Source organism: Cryptotermes secundus, unplaced genomic scaffold (genome assembly GCF_002891405.2).
Source record: "Cryptotermes secundus unplaced genomic scaffold, Csec_1.0 scaffold337, whole genome shotgun sequence".
Taxonomy (NCBI): domain Eukaryota; kingdom Metazoa; phylum Arthropoda; class Insecta; order Blattodea; family Kalotermitidae; genus Cryptotermes; species Cryptotermes secundus.
In genome coordinates, this window is record NW_019733323.1 from 793,743 (window position 1) to 813,356 (window position 19,614).

At 36.6% G+C, this 19,614-nt stretch overlaps 2 protein-coding genes across 3 annotated transcripts in view; one reads left to right on the top strand and one right to left on the bottom strand.

Annotated features, from left to right (window-relative positions):
• Window positions 1-4,891: 4,891 nt before the first annotated feature.
• On the top strand, window positions 4,892-7,250 carry LOC111867960. The gene has a single exon (XM_023858219.2). It carries the CDS (start codon window positions 5,177-5,179, stop codon window positions 6,173-6,175), a length of 999 nt encoding a protein of 332 aa, XP_023713987.1. The 5' UTR covers window positions 4,892-5,176; the 3' UTR covers window positions 6,176-7,250.
• Window positions 7,251-7,344: 94 nt separating this feature from the next.
• Window positions 7,345-19,614, bottom strand: part of LOC111867959 (2',5'-phosphodiesterase 12) — a 29,935-nt gene continuing 17,665 nt past the window's right edge. Inside the window, exons 5-8 of one of the 2 annotated variants that reach the window (XM_023858217.2) lie at window positions 18,310-18,465; window positions 14,979-15,108; window positions 14,701-14,852; window positions 7,345-7,755 (exon numbers count right to left, since the gene is read on the bottom strand). In XM_023858217.2, coding sequence (XP_023713985.1) covers window positions 7,642-7,755; window positions 14,701-14,852; window positions 14,979-15,108; window positions 18,310-18,465 — 552 coding nt within the window. In that variant the 3' untranslated portion in view covers window positions 7,345-7,641. The remainder of the gene's footprint in view (window positions 7,756-14,700; window positions 14,853-14,978; window positions 15,109-18,309; window positions 18,466-19,614) is intronic. The other variant, XM_023858218.2, reaches the window with a different exon arrangement.

Below are 19,614 nucleotides of genomic sequence, written 5' to 3' on the forward strand. Positions count from 1 at the left end.
TGGCTTGTATGGCTGCTTTTGAATCCAAAAGCAGAACCGCTTTATTAAACATGTTGGGTCTGCTGATTAGTTGTTCCAATGCAAGTAGTACTGCTTCTATTTCTGCACTGAAATCTGATTTGTTTTCGCCTACCGCTATATAGTGTGTGAAAAGGGATGAGTATACTCCGGCTCCAGCAATAGCTTCTTTGTCTATCAGAGAACCATCAGTATATATATGTATCAATTCTGATGATGGGGATCTTTCTTTATTTTTATTTTTAGTTGTTTTAATTCTTCTTGTGTGTGTTCTGCTTTCTTTACGCTTTCTACTAAGTCAAGGTAGATATTGTAAGAACAATAATGTAGTGGATTTTGCACGGGTACAGAATTTTCTACCTCTATTGGTATTTTTAATTTGTCGAGATAATCTGTATTGCATACTATTATGTCTGGTTGTGTTTTTAATTTTTGTTCTGGTGGTATCTGTCTTACGATGTTATCTCTGGTATGGATATCATTTTCAAGAATGTTATTGCTGCTTATTTTCTAATTTCTTCTGTGATGGGGTTGTTTTTTGTATATAATTGTAGTGCTGTTATGGGTGTTGTCTTGACAGCTCCAGTTACAAAGTTGCTTGCATCTGTGACATTCTTTAAGTCATATAACACAGAAGAATATACACTGTGCAACTTGCCAGGATCATCTATGGGAAAAGAACACTTTCTTCAATGCCCTAATCTTAACAAGGAGCTGCAACAAAGCATGAACTTGAGTGCTCTCTATTGGGAAGCAAGAAGCAAATAGGTTAAATGATCCCAGATGCAGCCATTGGAAATAAACCAAATGTTATCAATTAAATTACAATTATTTGATATATTATTGATAATCAGGGCCCGGATTTTGATGAGCTAAAAATATCTGAAAAATTATCTATAAAATTACCAAAAAATATTTAAAAAATGACCTAAAAATTTAAAAAAATGACCTAAAACTAATTTATAAATTTTCTTAAAATCAGGTCGATGTGGACTGTGTAAATTAGTTTCCAATTTCTTGATTTTATGACACCCGGAAATCTCTTTAAACCTATCCATCTGCATTTCTGAGGCATAAATTTTATGAGTTTATGACATAGCGGTGGCTTAGAAAGCGGCGCGGGACAGTAACGACATCTCTGGCTTAGAAAGAAAAATAATGTGCCCTCTCACAAATAAATCTATTATATTTAGAGACAGACGCTAGAGATACAAAACAAAATTTACTTGAAGAACATAGATTTCTACCTCACGAATCAAATATCTTCAGGTTGATCAATGAATGTCAATTATTAAAAAACGTGAAAGATAACCAAAATTGATGTAAAACATGGAAAATTGACGAAAAATGATGTAAAAACTTGTAAAAATGACCTAAAACTTAAAACATACAAAATATGACAAAACTGCACAATAAAATTCACATTTTTATAACCAGAGGTTCATAATCGGGGCTTTAGTACTTAAAAGCAACGCTTACTACATAAAGAAAAAAAGATGACATGTCATCAAAATCCAGGCCCTGTTGATAATTGTGTCAGCTACAGACATAAAGTATTTATTACAAAAATCAGAAATGCTTTTTGAATTAGTATATACTCTATCAAAAGTATTCAAAGTAGGTAAGGTATCATAATGTGACTTACTACCAGTCAGCGCCTTAACAATATTCCAAGTACTTCTAATTCTATCATTGCAATTTAAGATCTGGTTATCATAATAAAGATGCTTACTTTTTATAATATCTCCAGCCAAAGATTTACAATATGCCTTACAATAACTTTTAATATTAGGATCATTGCTATTCCTACTAATTAAATACAAATGTCTCGTAATATAACATTTGATTTCTATACTAGGTGAGATCCACATTTTGTTCTTTGTAATATGTGACTTAAGATGATTTAGGAAAAGCAGCATGAACATATCTTAAAAATATATTTAAAAAGGAATTAAACATAACATTCACACCCCTCTCCTCAAAAACATCTTTCCATATCTCATAACTAAGTTTGTAATTGAAATCAGCTAATGAACATTTATCAGTTTTCCTTGTTTTCCAATAACCTTTGTGAAGGAAAGGTAACGTAATATCACAGATCAAAATGAGTTCAGCATCATGATCAGATATACCATTTGGTATAGGAGTAACTTTAAAAGTCCCTAATCTCAAATAATCTATAAATATATTAGCTATAGCAGATTTTGATGCATTCTGTATTCTAGTAGGAATGTCTACAGTGCTAAAAAGATTTTAAGAATTTAACAAAGAATTAAATTGACTTTTCCTACAATTATAAGTAAGGTAATCAATATTAAAATATCCACATATGATAAATTATATTTTTGACTTATATAACGATCTTAATATCTTGCCCAGTTTATGCATAAAACAAGTAAAATTACCAGAAGGGGCTCTATAAACTACGAGTATATAAATATATGATGAGCCGGATTGAATTTTGATTGAACACAGTTCAATGTCAAAATCAGAGCAATCTGTTTCAATATTTAATGTATCATAATTTAAATGATTAAGTAAAAATTACATGTTCCAACTTTTGATGCAGTTCTTCTACAATAGCTGGCACCCAACTTATAACTTTCAATAATAATACTACTCAAATCTGTGTAACTTAAATGGTACTCAGTTATGCAGATGATATGTGGAAAATCTGGATATATGGAACTTAATAATTCATTATATCTCAAGCCACAAATATTCTGATGATATATTTTCAGATGATGTTGTATAATAGGTGATTTACTACCTTTATTTAATTCGGTTGAATGTATTGCACTTGAATTACCTGTGTTATAGCATTTAGTAGTTAAAGTTTAAATTTCCCATATAAATCCTTTGTTCTTGTTACAGGCTTCTTTCTAATATGCTTTACTGATGTATTATCAACAATCTCAACTGAAGTCAGTGGACAAAGTTGATTTACAGAAGGACTTATTGTTCAAGGTTGAACTTTATGATATCTGAGTGCTATGATATTAGTGCTGAGATTATTTTCCTTCTCTATAAGAGAAAAAATCTGAAGTAAATTGAATAATAGTATTTCTTTACCCAAATCATACAAGTGTAATCCATGTTTAATACACAAGTGTCTATTTTAATTTATTTCCATCACACTGAGATGTGGAAATAGTTTTTTTGAGCTTGAGTAGTTTTCTATTAACATTAGCAATTTCATCATTGAGAGTAATATTAGGATCTTTTAGGTCGTGCCTACAAGGGACTGTTAAAACACTCACATTCATATGAATGACTCTCTTAATGAATTCATTAAATCATTAAAAACCATACTTAATTTTACTCTACCAATACTGTTTGACCCACAACAAAGAATAATAAAATCTTTGTGCAGCAAATTATCAACATTTTTGTAGCTTGTTCCAATATTATTTTGGTACCAGCTCCAGGATTAACGTAACCACTTACTTGGAACTGATCATTAAAATAAAGTTTTATATTAAGCCTCTTAGATGACTATCACCTATCAACAGTATTTTATGTTTTGAAGATTCTGAAAGATTGCTTTTACTATTCACGAATTTAGCATGTAATTCACTAGCAGTAATTATGAAAAGAGAACACTTCCTCATTCCCAGAAGGAGAAACACATACATAATAATAGCTGGAATGTTTTTGGGTTTGGTATTATCTTCCTGAACATTCACTGGTTCATATCTATATTGATTATTCGCTTTTTTGGTGCCCCAGTACGATGCTTTATATGATGCCTAGTGTGTGCATTTCTCTGTATCACGATGAATCTTCAACTTCTTCAACGATTTAATTCCTTGCATTTCCGATGCACCATCTCCCCTACCTGATGGGTAGTAGCTATGGGAAAGTATGGTGCATATATACATTTTGCTATGTTGTTCTTTCCAATATTTCTATACCTTTTACATTTCGTCGTTAGCCATTCGTCCGACTTCACATTCACCGCTACACCAGATATAACCTCAAGTTTTGGGTTAGTGTTTTCCAACTCTTTTAACACAAGTTTATTTATTAATTGCAATGAACTTAATTCAGGAAGAGCATGGTGCAGATTGTTTCCTAATTCTAAGATATTCAGAACATTCGTGAGCATCATATACATCCTATCTATACTCGTTTAATTCAGGCCATTCATACGATTTCCAAGCAATAACCGCTATCGTCCCACACGCTTGTAATATTATGGACACTGCCTTCTGAATCGACAAAATCAAAACGATCAAAACTTTCTCGTAAGATATATGTAGCTATAAAACCTCTCTTGTACGTTCATAGCATTCACAAGCACAAATATATATCAACTTCAAAATTCCATGACTCATTTTTAAGGAAATGAAGGCGCTAGTGAATCTTTCCGGTTCGATGGTCCAGCAGCTGTTGACATTACCGCATATTACTTTCCAATACTCAGTAGAAACCGGTAGAAACGTGCGTGTTTTGTCCACAAAGAAATCGATCACATACGATCTCACACACTCCTTCGCGTGAAGTACAGATGTCAGATCGGCACAAATGCCATGTGATTATTTAAATAGGACTTTTAACAAACCATCTGCAACTGATGAAAATATATTTTCTTTTAAATTACAGCCTGTGTTAGGTGGACCAATATGAAAATTCTAATACCAAAACTGCAATTTCAATAACTTTTTAAGTAAATGTACGATAGGGTCTTAATTGGCTTACATTGTTCAAGCAATTTTCATATATTTGCATGATCTGGTACGAGACAATCTTTACGATTTTCGACCCTATTTTAAGAAGAATCGGCGCTATTCCGTAGGTAGACGTCCACTGTTCGGTTGATAAGCAGGCCGTTACGTCATGGCAAGGACGCAAGCGGTCGACGTGGCAACATCGGCTGAAACGTATTGCGTAATGACGCAAGCGGTCGACGTAGCAAGATCAGCTGATACGTATTACGTAATTGTGCCTGCTAGGTAATATCACCTGTTGGCAGTTCGTCGTGCGCCTCGAATGTGAATGCTTCGTTAGTATCTGCGTGAGATAAAGTGCTGTTGGAATACCAGAAGTTCTTGTGTCGTCAAGTTCATAGAAGTGGTGTAACTGCAGCAGTAAGTCTACAAAGTGTTCCGTTTATCGTTTTGACATTCCGGCCGCTTCAGTAAGTACGCTAATAGTGATGGCAAGAGAAGCGCGGAGACTAATGGACATTTCTTTGACTAAAATGGCGCAATCTCGCGCCCAACGTCGCGGTGTTAGCCTCCATAAAAATCTCTTGGTTTTTATGGTTCTGAAGAAGGCGCGTTGCATTTTCATGGAGGAAGCACACCACATGGTTCAGTCCCAACAGGCTGGTGCCAGTGGCGGTGGTTACACGACATCAACCAGAGCAACGACACCGCAGGATCACCAGCAGCAAGACGAATGCGAACAGAACTATGACAAGGGACTTGTAGATTTAGCACCGGAGGAGGCTGGCATTGGATCGTCACAGCATACAACACCACACTGCGAAGACGCGTCGTCCAGAGTTAAGCAAGAATTTATTCAACCTTCAGCGTCCTGTGTACCGTGTGCAGATAATATCCCGCCCTCTCTTTCATATGCAGATGACAAAGAAAATCAAACGCCACCCCCTAATCACACAAATCCCGCCTCTCCTCAGAGTGAAGTCTCTACATATTTAGCCCTGGACCAATCACCCTTTCGTGGAGACAGCGTTCTACGAGACAGATCGAATGCAACAAGTACTTCTTCGCCGAGGTCCCTTAAGAGGTGGAGTACCGTTGGGGAGTGCAAAACAGAGGAAGCAGATTTAACACCGGAGGAGGCTGCCATTAGATCATCACAACATACAACTGTTTCAACTATTCCACCCAAGCGTGTGAAGATATCGGCCGCGTGTTGTGAGGGTGACGATTCCACGACAATGGAAGTCAATCGTGTTGCAAGTCTTATGTCCATACTCAGGTTCGGCAATCTTGCAGGAAATGTGGCATCAGCAGCTGCGGACATGTCGGCGGCGACGGGAATTGGAAAGCTAACTCGTTCGCTATCCACACCAGACCTGTGTTCATCTCAAGCCAAGGAGGATGTTCGTGTTCTGCAGCAGAGGCCGTTTCGTGCAACGGTTGCGCAAAGACTGCTACATCAAAACCGAGCAGTGTTGCAAACGTAAACATATTAATCCAATGAACTTTGTGATCTTTGAATTGGAATTTAAATAGGGCGTTTGCAGCAAGCTGTGTGATACTGAACTGGGCATAGTAGTGAAAGACAGAGTTAAGCAGTTCTGTGTTTAAATTGCCAGTGCAGGATATGGCGGCGAGTTGTACACAGGGGGGTCTAACCCAGAATGTAATCATAAAATGTTTTTTTTCTCACACACACAGTATTGCCAAAATCGCTTAATGCTACTGTTACTTGGAATCAGTGTACTCCGATTATTGCAATTTGTTCAACACTTGCAACTAGCAAAATTGAAGGCTACAAATAATTATTTTCCTTTAATGGCAAACGCTGCACTCCTAAGAATTTTTGTTTTCCTGTTGCAAACAGATTGCAGGCTGTATAGTGATTGATTCACGGTGGCTATGTATTCACTTTAATCCAAATAAGTGGGGGTTTGTATTGTCATCATACTGTTGCACATTTTTATTTATTAGATGTCTGTGTATTTAGTCCATCAATAATGCAATAATCATTAAAATATTCACCAGTCAACACCAACATATGTTTCAGCCACAGACTGCCATCCTCAGGAATTTTGATGTAAAATTTGCCTAGGCTTCGAATTAAGCATATTGCTACAGAAACCAAGTACAAAATCATTAATATAAATCTGTCTTAGAGGAGTTTTATAAATATGTATAATATGGGTAAAAATACAAGGAAAGTTGCCAAAATCGCTTAATGCTACTGTTACCTGGAATCAGTGTACTCTGATTATTGCAATTTGTTCAACACTTGCAACTAGCAAAATTGAAGGCTACAAATAATTATTTTCCTTTAATGGCAAACGCTGCACTCCTAAGAATTTTTGTTTTCCTGTTGCAAACAGATTGCAGGCTGTATAGTGATTGATTCACGGTGGCTATGTATTCACCTTAATCCAAATATGCGGGAGTTTGTATTTCAGCATCCTCTTGCACATTTTTATTTATTAAATGTCTGTGTATTTAGTCCATCAATAATGCAATAATCATTAAAATATTCACCAGTCAACACCAACATATGTTTCAGCCACAGACTGTCATCCTCAGGAGTTTTGATGTAAAATCTGCCTAGGATTTGAATTAAGCACAATGCTACAGAAACCAAGTACAAAATCATTAATATAAATCTGTCTTAGGAGTTTTGTAAATATGTATAATATGGGTAAAAATACAAGGAAAGTTTCAAAAATAAAACCACGTTCTTTTAGTAATTTGTTAATTACCCAACACTTCCTACCGTTTATGTATTACAGAATGACTGTTAATTCCCTTATAAACTCCCATATTTTTGTAAGTCACAATGAAATTACTACAAATATTTTGATTCTTGGGAGGATTTCTACACATCTTCCTCTAAACTGCCTACAAGTATTTGTTACTGCATCAATTCTGCATCTCATTACAAGAGACTTCTACTGTACAAAACGAATCAAATCTGTTTCCAAGACATGTCTGCAACCAGTGCTACATGGTCAGAAGGAAACACTACACTAGGTAGAGCCACATGCTGCTGCAGTTCTTCAGTGCTGGGTAAAGGAACCACCTGTAACACATCACAGTGTTTCAAGGGACAGGTTACTTACTATCAAAATAGAAACAATACAATAAATGGGTGATTAATCAGTTTCTCAACTGGCTATGCAGAGAATATGAAACTCCTGTTACAAGAACACAGGCTGCTGAGTAATTTGCTGTACATTTCAAAGTTGTAACTTGCATCACTCAGAAGTAATAACACCTTGTGAAGTGACTGTGTGTTGTACATCTTCTAGGGATGATATGGGACAAACAGATCACAGGCTGCTTTTATTATTATTATTATTAAAATACATTTCTTTGATCCAATAGTCACCCCACAGGGCTGGATATAAAAATTGTCATATATCATGTCAAAGACAAACAGTCACATGCAGTAGAATACAGATACACATTAAATGTAATATGTAAAATCTAAAGTACAAAGTAATAATAAATCAAGCCTCTTGGAAAACAATACAAGTTGTCAGTAAATAAAACATATAAAAATATAAAATAATAAATAAGGCCTTTTGCAAAAAAGCGCAAGTTGTCAATCCAATTATAACAAATTAGAAAGGAAAATACGTAGTGAGTTCAAGTTCTAAGGTCTCCGATTTTTTTTCTCACACAATAATCATACAAAAAATTTGAAACTTCTGTCACTTTTCAACCTAATCTCCCTGCAACCATACACATTTTTCACAACGTCAATGCCATGGCCGCTGCAAACGCTTCTGTAGGAGTCTGTTTTGACCACTGGAAAATCACTGATGCAATAGCGGCACGAATGGTGAATGTGCGACCACGGAGAGCGTCTTTCATCATTGGGAAAAGCCAAAAATCGCTAGGAGCCAGGTCTGGTGAGTAGGAAGCATGAGAAACCACTTCAAGGTTGTTTTCACGAAGAAACTGCTGCATCGCATATGCCCAATGCGCTGGTGCATTGTCCTGGTGAAAGAGCACACGTGCAGCCTTTTCCGGCCGTTTTTCTTGCAGTGCTGGATGGACAAACATCTTCAAAACATCTTGGTAGGATGCACCTGTCACCGTAGTACCCTTTGGAACGCAATGCATAAGGATTACGCCATCGCTCTCCCAAAACATGGCCACCATCATTTTTCCAGCACTGGCGCTTACCCGAAATTGTTTGGTGGTGGTGAGTCTGTGCGCTTTCATTGAACTGACTGACGCTTCGTTTCAGGATTGAAAAACGGCATCCATGTCTCATCCATTGTCACAGTTGATGAAAAGAAAGTCCCATTCATGCCTTCATCACATGTCAACATCACCTGGCACCACGCAAGTGGAGAAAACGAATGATTACTCGCTGTTCTTGTAACGAAAACGTCGCCATTTTAAGTATCAAAAACACTCCTCACGCTCGCAGCCACCACTAGAGTTCTGTGTGCCGTAAAGTGCTGTCACCTCTGTCACGCATTTACAAAAAGGGCACACGTATATTAAACTAAACCACATATGTCTATCTGCTCCCAGTCCTGAGAAAAAAAATTTGAGACCTTAGAACTTGAATGCCCCTCGTATTAACTCTGTTGACAACATCAATCAACTAGAATTGATACAACTCAACTTTCCAATTAATAGTTTAAATATTAGATGTTAAAACAATTGAGAACAGCCCTCTTGACTCAGAACAAAGACAGAACCAACAATATGTTTTGACTGACTATTTACTCTGCATTTATCTTTATGCTTCTTACATGGTCAACAAATTCCTCAATGGAGTAAAAGGAATTTCTTAATAAGTATCTTTTTAAAGCAACCCTAAATTGATCTTTATCTGTTCTTAACATTGAGATACTGTCTGGTAACATGTTAAAGAACCTGACACCTGAGTAATACACACCCCTCTGATACGACAACAAACGAGAAGCAGGCATATGAAAAAGACTGTTATTCCTGGTGCCAGTCGTGTATATGGTATTATTTATCAAAAACTTGTCACAGTTTTTTACAACAAAAGTCAATAGTGACAACAAGTATACACAGGGAACTGGCAATATTCCCAGCTTCTTAAACAGATCACGACATGAGTGAGTTGGCTCAACTCCCATCATTATTCTTATTGTTTTCTTTTGCATACAAAAAACTTTAAGACAATCAGGGGTATTACCCCAATATATTATGCCATATTTCATTAAAGAATGATAATATGCATAATAAACAGATTCTAAATTATTTTTGTTTAGAATATAAGATAATTTTCGCATTTGGAATCCAACCATACTCAATTTATGAAGTAACTGATTTACATGCACCTTACAAGTCAGATGATTATCAATCTGTAAACCCAGAAATGTTGTAGCTTCAGCTGTTTTGAGTATTGTGTTAAGAAGCATAGTTGTTAGCGGATAATCAGTATGTATTGTTGGTGTAAACTTTATAATTTTTGTTTTGTCAAGGTTTAATGCATGAAGATTTGCCTGAAACCATCTACTCATATGACTACAAATATCATCTAATTTTATTTTTAAATTATTATAGTCCTTGGCTGTACAGACAATGCTTGTGTCATCTGCAAACATTATGACTTCAGAAAATTCTCTTATTTCAAGGGGAAAATCGTTGATATAAATATTAAAAAGTAGAGGTCCCAAGACTGAACCCTGTGGCACACCAGAGCGAACTAGCTCCCAGTCTGAATTATATTTGTTATTGGTATATTTTAGTTCAACCCTTTGTTTCCTATTTTGAAAGTAGGATTTAAACCATTGTAGAAATAAACCCTGGACACCATAATATTGGAGTTTGAATAACATGAGTTCGTGATCTGCATAGTCGAATGCCTTGGCTATATCACAGAATATGCCGACCGTATATTCTTTTCTGTCCCAAGCAGTTAGTATTACATTAGTTAGTTTGAAGATCGCATCTTCAGTAGATAATCCTTTTTGAAATCCAAATTGCTCTGGGAGTAATATTTTGTGCTTTGTAATATGATCATTGAGTCTTTTATAGATTACCATTTCAAATACTTTTGCAAACCCTGTTATTATTGATATTGGTCTATAATTATGTATAATGGTTTTATCTCCTTTTTTGTATATTGGTTTAATAACAGCATATTTTAATCTTTCAGGATATACTCCCATTATTAATGACTTATTAATTATATAAGCTATGGGTTTACTTAGCCGGTCACAGTAGCCGAGCGGTCTAAGGCATGCACTGTCTTCGCTCACTCAGAAGCCGGGATCGTGGGTTCGAATCCCACTCAGGGCATGGATGTTTGTGCGCATTTTTCTGTGTTTGTCTATGGGTAGAGGCCTTGTGACAAGCTGATCACTCGCCCAAGGAGTTCTACCGAATGTGTAAGATCTAGTAAACCGAAGTGAAACGGAGAGTTTCATGGATGTAGGCCTAGGCCCAAATTGGGGCTGTAGCGCCACAGAAAAAAAAAATGGGTTTACTTATTTGGTGCCTACTAAATTTAATTAATTTATTTGTTACATCATCATAACCTGAAGAGTTTTTGGATCTGAGTTTGTTAATCACACCAATTATTTCATTTTCTGAAACAAGGTTACAGTTCATCACAGGGAAACCATTTGGGAAATGTGAACACAGATATTTCATTGCTGAATGTGAATTAGTTTTCTTTATATTAAGATTTTCAGTTATTGATGACAAAATGTGTTAAAACTATGTGCTGCTTCATCCTTACTTACTTTTTCGGTATTGTGTTGGAATGATTTTGGTAAACTATCGTTATTGTTGCTATTTTTCCTTCCTGTCTCCCTATTACTAATACTCCATGTAGCTTTTATCCTATCCTTAGCTGATGCGATTAATCTGTTGTAATGTAGCCTCTTTGCTTCCCTTATTACTCTTCTTAATATACTACAATAAGTTTTGTAACATGTTTTGAAACTGTTACTTTGATTTTTACTAAGAATATACAAAAATTCTTTATGACTACAGGAGGTACATATTCCCAGTGTTATCCATGAATTATCATTATCTTTTTTACTTATATTTTTCTTAAGAAAACATGATTCATATATAAGCAGGTAAGTATTCAAAAATATATTATATGCTTCATTAACTTCATTTGATTGATAAATTTTTTCCCAATTTTCATTGCATATTTCATTTTGAAATTGTACTAATGAATCTTTGTTTACAATTCTAATCATAGTACCATGAAGCTTATGCTTGTTCAGATTACTGATATTCTTTAATATAAGATATTGGGCATCATGATCAGACAGACCGTTGGTAATCAGGAGTACATCATAAGAGTTTTTCCTTTTATTATCAATAAAAATATTATCAATTAGGGAGCTATTGTTCTGAGTAATTCTGGTTGGTAGCTGGACAGTATTAAAAACATTAAATGAGTACAACAGTAAGAGGAGCTGAGTCTTATGGACAGACTCGTTTAAAAAATTTACATTAAAATCTCCAGTTATTATAAATTCCGTTTTTGTTTTATGTAGGAAATTAAGTACTTTTTCCAGTTTCTTCATAAAATAATCAAAATTGCCACTAGGTGACCTGTATACACATAAAACTAGTATGTTTTGTTTTTCAATACTGATCATAGGCACACAGATTTCTATATTCTTTTCATTACAGTACTGTGTTAGATCAATAGGAGTAAATTTTATGGCTGGTTTAATATAAATACACACACCTCCCCCTAGATGTCTCGAGCGAGCAAAACTTGCTCCTAAGACACAGTTCGACAGTTTATTAGAGGATAATTTAGTATCTGTCATATAATGCTCAGAGAGACATATTAAGTGAGGACTAATATTTCTAGCTACCATTTTTACATGTAAATTCATCAGTTTTATTGGCAAGACCTCTAATATTTTGGTGAATAATGATTAGTGATTCTTTAGTTTGCTTAGATACATTAGATTTAGACTTATTTGCATCAGACTCTATTCCCATAAAAATCCTCATTTTTAGTTGGTGGTCTTCTTTTCCTTTTGATACAGTGAAGAGGTTCCTGGTCAGGCATTGGACCTTGATGATCCTTACAGTTGTTAGTTTCCCCTTGGTTTCTGTTTTTTGCATCTGAGTTGAGTGTACCATTTCTTGAGATTACTTTAGTAGTATGCCCTGATTCTATTGTTAGCTTTGTATGGACAGGTAATGTTGTTTCCCATTTCAGTGGGATAACCATAGTTCTTCACTTCTGCTCGACTATTTCTTGTATTACACTAGATATTCTTGCTGCCATTTCTATGTTACCTTTCTTATTGTAATGAAATCCATGTCTAGTATAGAGTTCTCTGTCCATTTTGGCATTTACTAAGGTTACCTTATTTAGACTATTTACCAGTTCAGTTAATCTTCTGTTGAACCTCCTTATCTCCTCATTTACGCACGAATTAAGATTAAAGTCATGCCTATGGGGTACTGTAATTACTATGGTGTTGGTAAAATGGTTACTTCTCAGATACTTGATTTCCTGGTTTAATCCACTTCCAGCATTGTTTTTTGATATATCATTTGCTCCGCCACAATAAATTAGGATATCCTTCTGCGTTAATTTATGTACTTCCTGTGTAGCAGTAGATGTCAGCTGATTAATATTTGCATTAGGTTTTACTATTCCCATGATCTCATAGTTAACACCCAGTTTGTGTCTCAGCTCACTGGAAAGTCCCCTGACATGACTATCACCAATAATCAAAATTTTACATTTTTCTGATAACTTAGTTGATTTGTTTCTCTCATTATTTTTGACTTTATGTAGTCGATTATATAATATACTATTTCTAGATATTAGTGGGGTCTGGACATTTACTTCCTCACGTGGTATTGCCATTGAGGTTACGATGGTTGGAATAGTTGATATTACTTCATCATTAGTGTCTTCATTTATTCTGGTGCATCTAAGAGCTTCCGAGTAAGTTTTTTTGGGTAACACTTCACTATTGCTGGAGGGGGTCTGTTTAAGAGTTATTTTACTTTCTTCTAGATTTAAGATGATTTCCAATAGGGTTCGTTTGACCACAGGATGATCGGCCATGTAGTAAAACTCGTGTAGTTCTCTTCTATTCAATAATACTTCCAAATCTTGCTGTTCATTATGAGAAGCACTCGAGATAATTAAGGCACTATTTTGAACTAAAGGATCAGCGATGTTGCTTGAACACGCTTCTTTAAGGATAGCAGAAATTTCGTCAATTTTTGCCGTCTTCTTATTTAATTCTTCATGTAATATTTTTATTATTTTTTCAAGCGATAGTATTTCAGTCTTTGCCTGAAGTACTTCAATACTTAATTCCTCACAACTTATACATTTCACTTCTTGTGTTGCACTTCCATTATTAAGAAATAGAGGGATACAGCTATCTGGTTGACCCATACAATCCGCCATATTGCACTTATATCGTAGTTGGTGAGTTTGTAATTTCTATTTAGGCTTCATATGCTTTCGTTCTTGATATTATGGCATCCTCGTTTTATTGACTATATTCAGCGAAATAACACGAAAAATATCACTATTATGACTTATTATTGCGTGTTACTCGAGAAGAGTTAATCTCTAAGCCAATGCTCTAATTATTATGGATTATGATCAAACCTAGAATTTTCAGAATATAAAGCAGAAGTGTTGACCACTCACCTTTAATGTGCAGTATAAAATGATGTTCATTGCATATTTTACCCTATCGACACTATGACTTGAATATTCTAAACATGAATAAACCAAAGCAGATCACTTCACTTGGAATGTTCTGGTCCATAACTTCTGCATTTTGACATCTATATCTTCTGAAAATGGTAAATATTACTGGCTTGTTTGGACCAACTACCTCAATGATTACATGTTCCAAAATGGTGGTCATTTTACCATTCCAGATGAGTTGTATAATGACTCAGCTAACTTAACTGTCAGAATTTAAATCATACAACCTGTCTTCTAATGTTTCTTTTATGGAGTTATAAATAGCTTACTTCAAATAACCAATCTAGAGTGCATCGAACTCACCTGGGCAACATCCAACTGATCATGCTGATAGAAGATATAATCAAGGCAACCAACGAATCCCTCTGTGAAGTTTGTGGATTCTGTTTTCCCATAGGCACTGGCTAGGAGGAGTGAATGTGATAATGAAACATCTTTGACTTCTTCATCTTTATCTAAAAGAAAACAAAATGCTGTATATGATTATTTGTGACATCACTTTCACTGGGTGTGCACTGTAAGAGCACACTCGTGCATGTGGATGGTCTACTGCTGTGTTGTATTCAGATTATAAACTTAACTCGACTTACTACTTGTCCAATCAATACAGTCCTCAGGTATATGCTGTGTTGTTATCAGCCTGTACACACCCCAGTCAGGTGTGCTATTGAAGTCACCACAAAACATACAAGACACCCTTCCACCTTGCTTCTGAAAAATGGTAATCCAAAATATCACTTGCCATTTTGTTTCTTTATTACAATTAACACTACAGTATAGAAAAAATGAAAGAGCCAGGATAGTTCAGTTGGTATAACAGCAGCTATGGGCTGGTTTGTGAGAGTTTGATTCCTGGCAGCGGCAAGAGAGTTTTCTCTAATCTACAATGTCCAGACTGGATCTGGGGCCCACCCAGCCTCTTAACACAATCAGTACAGGGTCCTCTATCCCTGTGGTGTAAAGTGGCAAGGGTGTGAAGCTGACCACTCACGTCCATCTAGTGCCAAGGTCAAGAGTGGTGACACTATACCTCCACTCTGTGAATGTCTTCATGGTGTTATGCTTAACGAATTAATCAAGCACAGAGACAACTTTACCACTTACTGAGTAAAAGAAACAAAAATATTTGAACTAAAGTAACATAGCACTAACCACTCACTTAATACAACATGAGTTCCAGGGTCATGATTATGGAATGAGTAGGACAACCAATTTCATAGAGCAAGGTCCTTCACAAGCTAATACTCCACTCATCCACATAATCACCATATGTGGTCTAACAACAAAGTTTGCGAACTCATCACAATAAAAGTGCTACATACCCCATTGGTGAATATCACTATAGTCACTTTCAAAGTATTCCCCTTGGGAAGCTATGAACATATGTCAATGCCTACTCCACCCCTGAAAACAATTTTGTAACTGGTTTTGTGGAATGGCCTTCAGGGCTGCCATCATATTACTCCTGAAGTCATCAATATCATCAAAATGCCTTCCTTTCAATATTTCCTTTATCTTCAGGAACAGAAAAAAGTCACTGGGGGCTAGATCCAGTGAACAGGGAGGGTGTTCAGGCTGTGATTTGTTCAATAGCTAAGAACTCCCTCACAGACAGTGCCATGTGAGTAGGTCCTTTGGGACTACTTTTGCACACACCTTCCTCATGTCAAGATCTGCAGTTAAGATTTTCCTAACTGTTTCTCTGTAAATGTTCACTTGCTCTGCTATGCTCTTGATAGTCAGCCGATGATTTTCACGCACAATTTGACAAACTTTTGCAATGTTTTCTTCAGTTCTGCTCGTTGCTAGTCATCCTGAGTTCTCTTCATCAGTGACATTTTCTCTTCACTCAGAAAAACGTGACACCCACTTGTAAACTGCTGTCTTCTTCATAGCATTATCCCTGTAAACTTGCACTAACATCTCTATGATTTTGCTTCCACTCTTGCCAAGTTTAACAGGAAATGTAATGTTCGTTCCAACACTCCTGCGATGGCACACCAAAACACACGCAGACCATAATAGATGCCACTCAGAAATAAACTGCCATAGATCAAATGCTGATATGCCAACGTCATCAGCCTATACTGAGGGTTCTGCCCACTGCTACAATGGCAAGCATATGGTGGCGAGTTTGCAAACTTTATTGTCAGATTTTGTATTCGAAAGAATCTGCCACTGCTCTGTACCCTGACCTACATGATTAACAGTTTAAATGCTCCCAACCTATTTCTTTATGGTATATTTTAATCTTAGCCCTCCATCTATGTGCGTTCCAAATGTTCTCTTCCCTTCTGATTTTCCAACCAAAATACCGCATGCATCTGTAATCTGTCCCATGCATGTTACATGATTCTCTGATTTGATCATCTTAATATCAACTGAAGAATAAAAATTATGCAGTTTCTCAGCAACGTTCTCTAGTCTCTTGACAGTTCCTCCTTCTTAGGTCAATATACTTTTCTCAGCACCATGTTCTATCGCCCAAATATGAGGAGCTAAGTTTCACATTATGCAGAACAACTGCAAAAGTTTTGGATAGTGGATTAAATTGAAAAGAACTGGCACAAGTAGTTTTATTCCAACTAACAAAACTGTTATTTATTTATTACATCTATGGGGCATGCAGTAGCATAGTTAGTTGAGGCACTATGCTACAAGATGGAAGGTCATGGGTTTGAATCCTGATGAGGTCACTGGATTTTTCAACTGACCTAACACTTCCAGATGCACTATGGCCCTGGGGTTGACCCAGCCTCTACCAGAAATCAATACCATGAATCTTCCTGGAGGGTAAAGGGTGGCTGGCACATAACCAGCAGTCCAAATCATTCAAACTCTTCATGCACCATTAGCTAATAATTTAAAATTCTTATTATGCTGGAATATTTCCACTGGTTATCATGCATTCAAAGGTTAATATAAAATGCTGTATCAGTTGTAGAGGTTAACATATACACCACCAAATAATGGCTGAAAAACATCTTTAATGGTACATATGTAAAGATTTGCAGGAAGGCATTTGCCTGAAGAGATGGTGGAAAAACGTGAAACATCTCATCAAGCATACATAGTAACCTGGCTGAGATGTGAGTTAAATGTGATACCATTATGCTAAGCAGCTTGGATTTATATCAAATTACTGATAAGTACAAAGAGATTTGGAGGCGATTATAGGATTCACCTGAACACATTGATGCAGATCATATAAAACCTAAAAGTTGTCCCTGTGCTTAACTAGTTAAGCACTACACCATGAAGGTGTATGGGGGAGTGGGTGTACAGATCCACATTTTCTTGACCTTGGCACTAGTTGGAGGTGAGTGGTCAGCTTCAATACTCGGCTGCTTTACCCCCGTGGAAAAAGGCCCATTACCCAATGGATAGGAGGTTGGGTGGACCCCAGAGCAAGTTTGGATGACGTGGAGGAGAGAAAATTCTTGACCCTACTGGGACTTGAACTCCAACTTCTTGGTCGTCCAGCCTGTAGCTAGTTGCTATACTGACTACACTATGCTGGCTCACTCACATGAAACCTAAGTAATATAAATTATAAAAGCACTACACATGACACTGAAATGTCATTAACAGTTGTTATTTGCAGCAGACAGGAACCCTTCACCACAATTTTACAGAAATCAATGTATATTCTGAGCAAAACTGGATGGCACTTGGATGCACATGGAATGGAAGGAAGTTAGGTTGGTATACTGTCACAGATACAAGCAACTACTTTTTGTCTTCCCAAGACGGCTGTCTGATCTGACCAACCACTGTGATAGTGGTTCCGTTATGCCATTCTGTTTTATGCTGCTTATCATTATTCATGGTGATGATATGCTGCTACTGAGGATGAAAAACATTAACAGATTTGAGAACTTCAGGTCAAGGCAGGAAGTGTATAAGACTGACCTCTGCAGCTGCCTCTGCCACAAGATGCTCTAAGTAAATCAGAGTGATGCCACTTTGTAAGAGTCGAATGTGATCTGCATCAGGATGGAAATACTGGTGTGTGTTAGCAACCACAATCCTCTCATTTGAATCATCCACACTGTCAAACACCACAAACTGAAATCATTGACAATAAGTTGTGTAAGTAACAAGTTAAATATCATAATCTGCTAAACATAAAATAAAAACAACTTTCATCTAAACCAATGCAACTTGTTTGTATGACATCTATCCCAACACACAATTTCAGTATTTACAAGATTTCGGTTAATACAAAGAACCTCAAGCCAGGGTAGCACAGTCAGCATAGTGACTGCCTACAAGCTGGATGACCATAGGGTAGGAGTTTGAGCCCCAGTAGGGACAGAATTTTCTTTTCTCCATATTGTCCAGACTGGCTCTGGGGCCTAACCAGCCTCCTATCCAATAGGTGCTGGGGGCTCTTTCCTCAGGGGTAAAGTGTCAGGGGCATGAAGCTGCCGACTCACCTCCAGCTAGTGCCGAGGTCAAGAAAATGTGAATCTATATATCCACTCACCCATACACCTTCATGGCATAGTGCTTAATTAATTAAACACAGGGACAACTTTACCTTTACCTTCATACAAAGAACCTTACAATTAGAGTCTTCTGTGATGTGATGCCATGTAGTCTGGTAGACAGATACCAAAATTTTGGAAAACTTACAACCTTAATATTTCTTTGAAACACTAGTATCTACCTACAGACTACATGATGTCACATCCCAGAAGATTGTAATCTTAATTTTCACTGTCATGAAAACCTCACTCTCACAAAGAACCCTAAGATTTTAAGAGATAAGACACTCACATTTCCCCCTTTGGAAACAGAAGCATACAAACACAAATATATTCATCTTCCTTGAATTCACTTTCACTCCTTGTCTCAGGATTCATCTCCATGTTAATCCTGATCAATCATTCTCTTTCAACATGGAAGGAGAACAAGTACAATGCACAGCCCCACCTAACAAACAAGTAACAAAAGTGGAAAGGCATTTTCACTTTACTGTCATCTAGGATGTGCCATCAAGTAGTTCGGTAGATACATACCAACTTATCAGAACTTACTGCATCTATCTTCGTCTCTTAGGCCGCGCCATAGCTCAAGCGGTTAGTTGCTGGCTTCCCACCGCGGCAGCCCAGGTTCGATCCTGGGTCTGGTCAAGTGGGATTTGTGGTGGACAAAGTGGCACTGGGGTTGGTTTTCTCCGAGTACTTCGGTTTCCCCTGCCAATCTTCATTC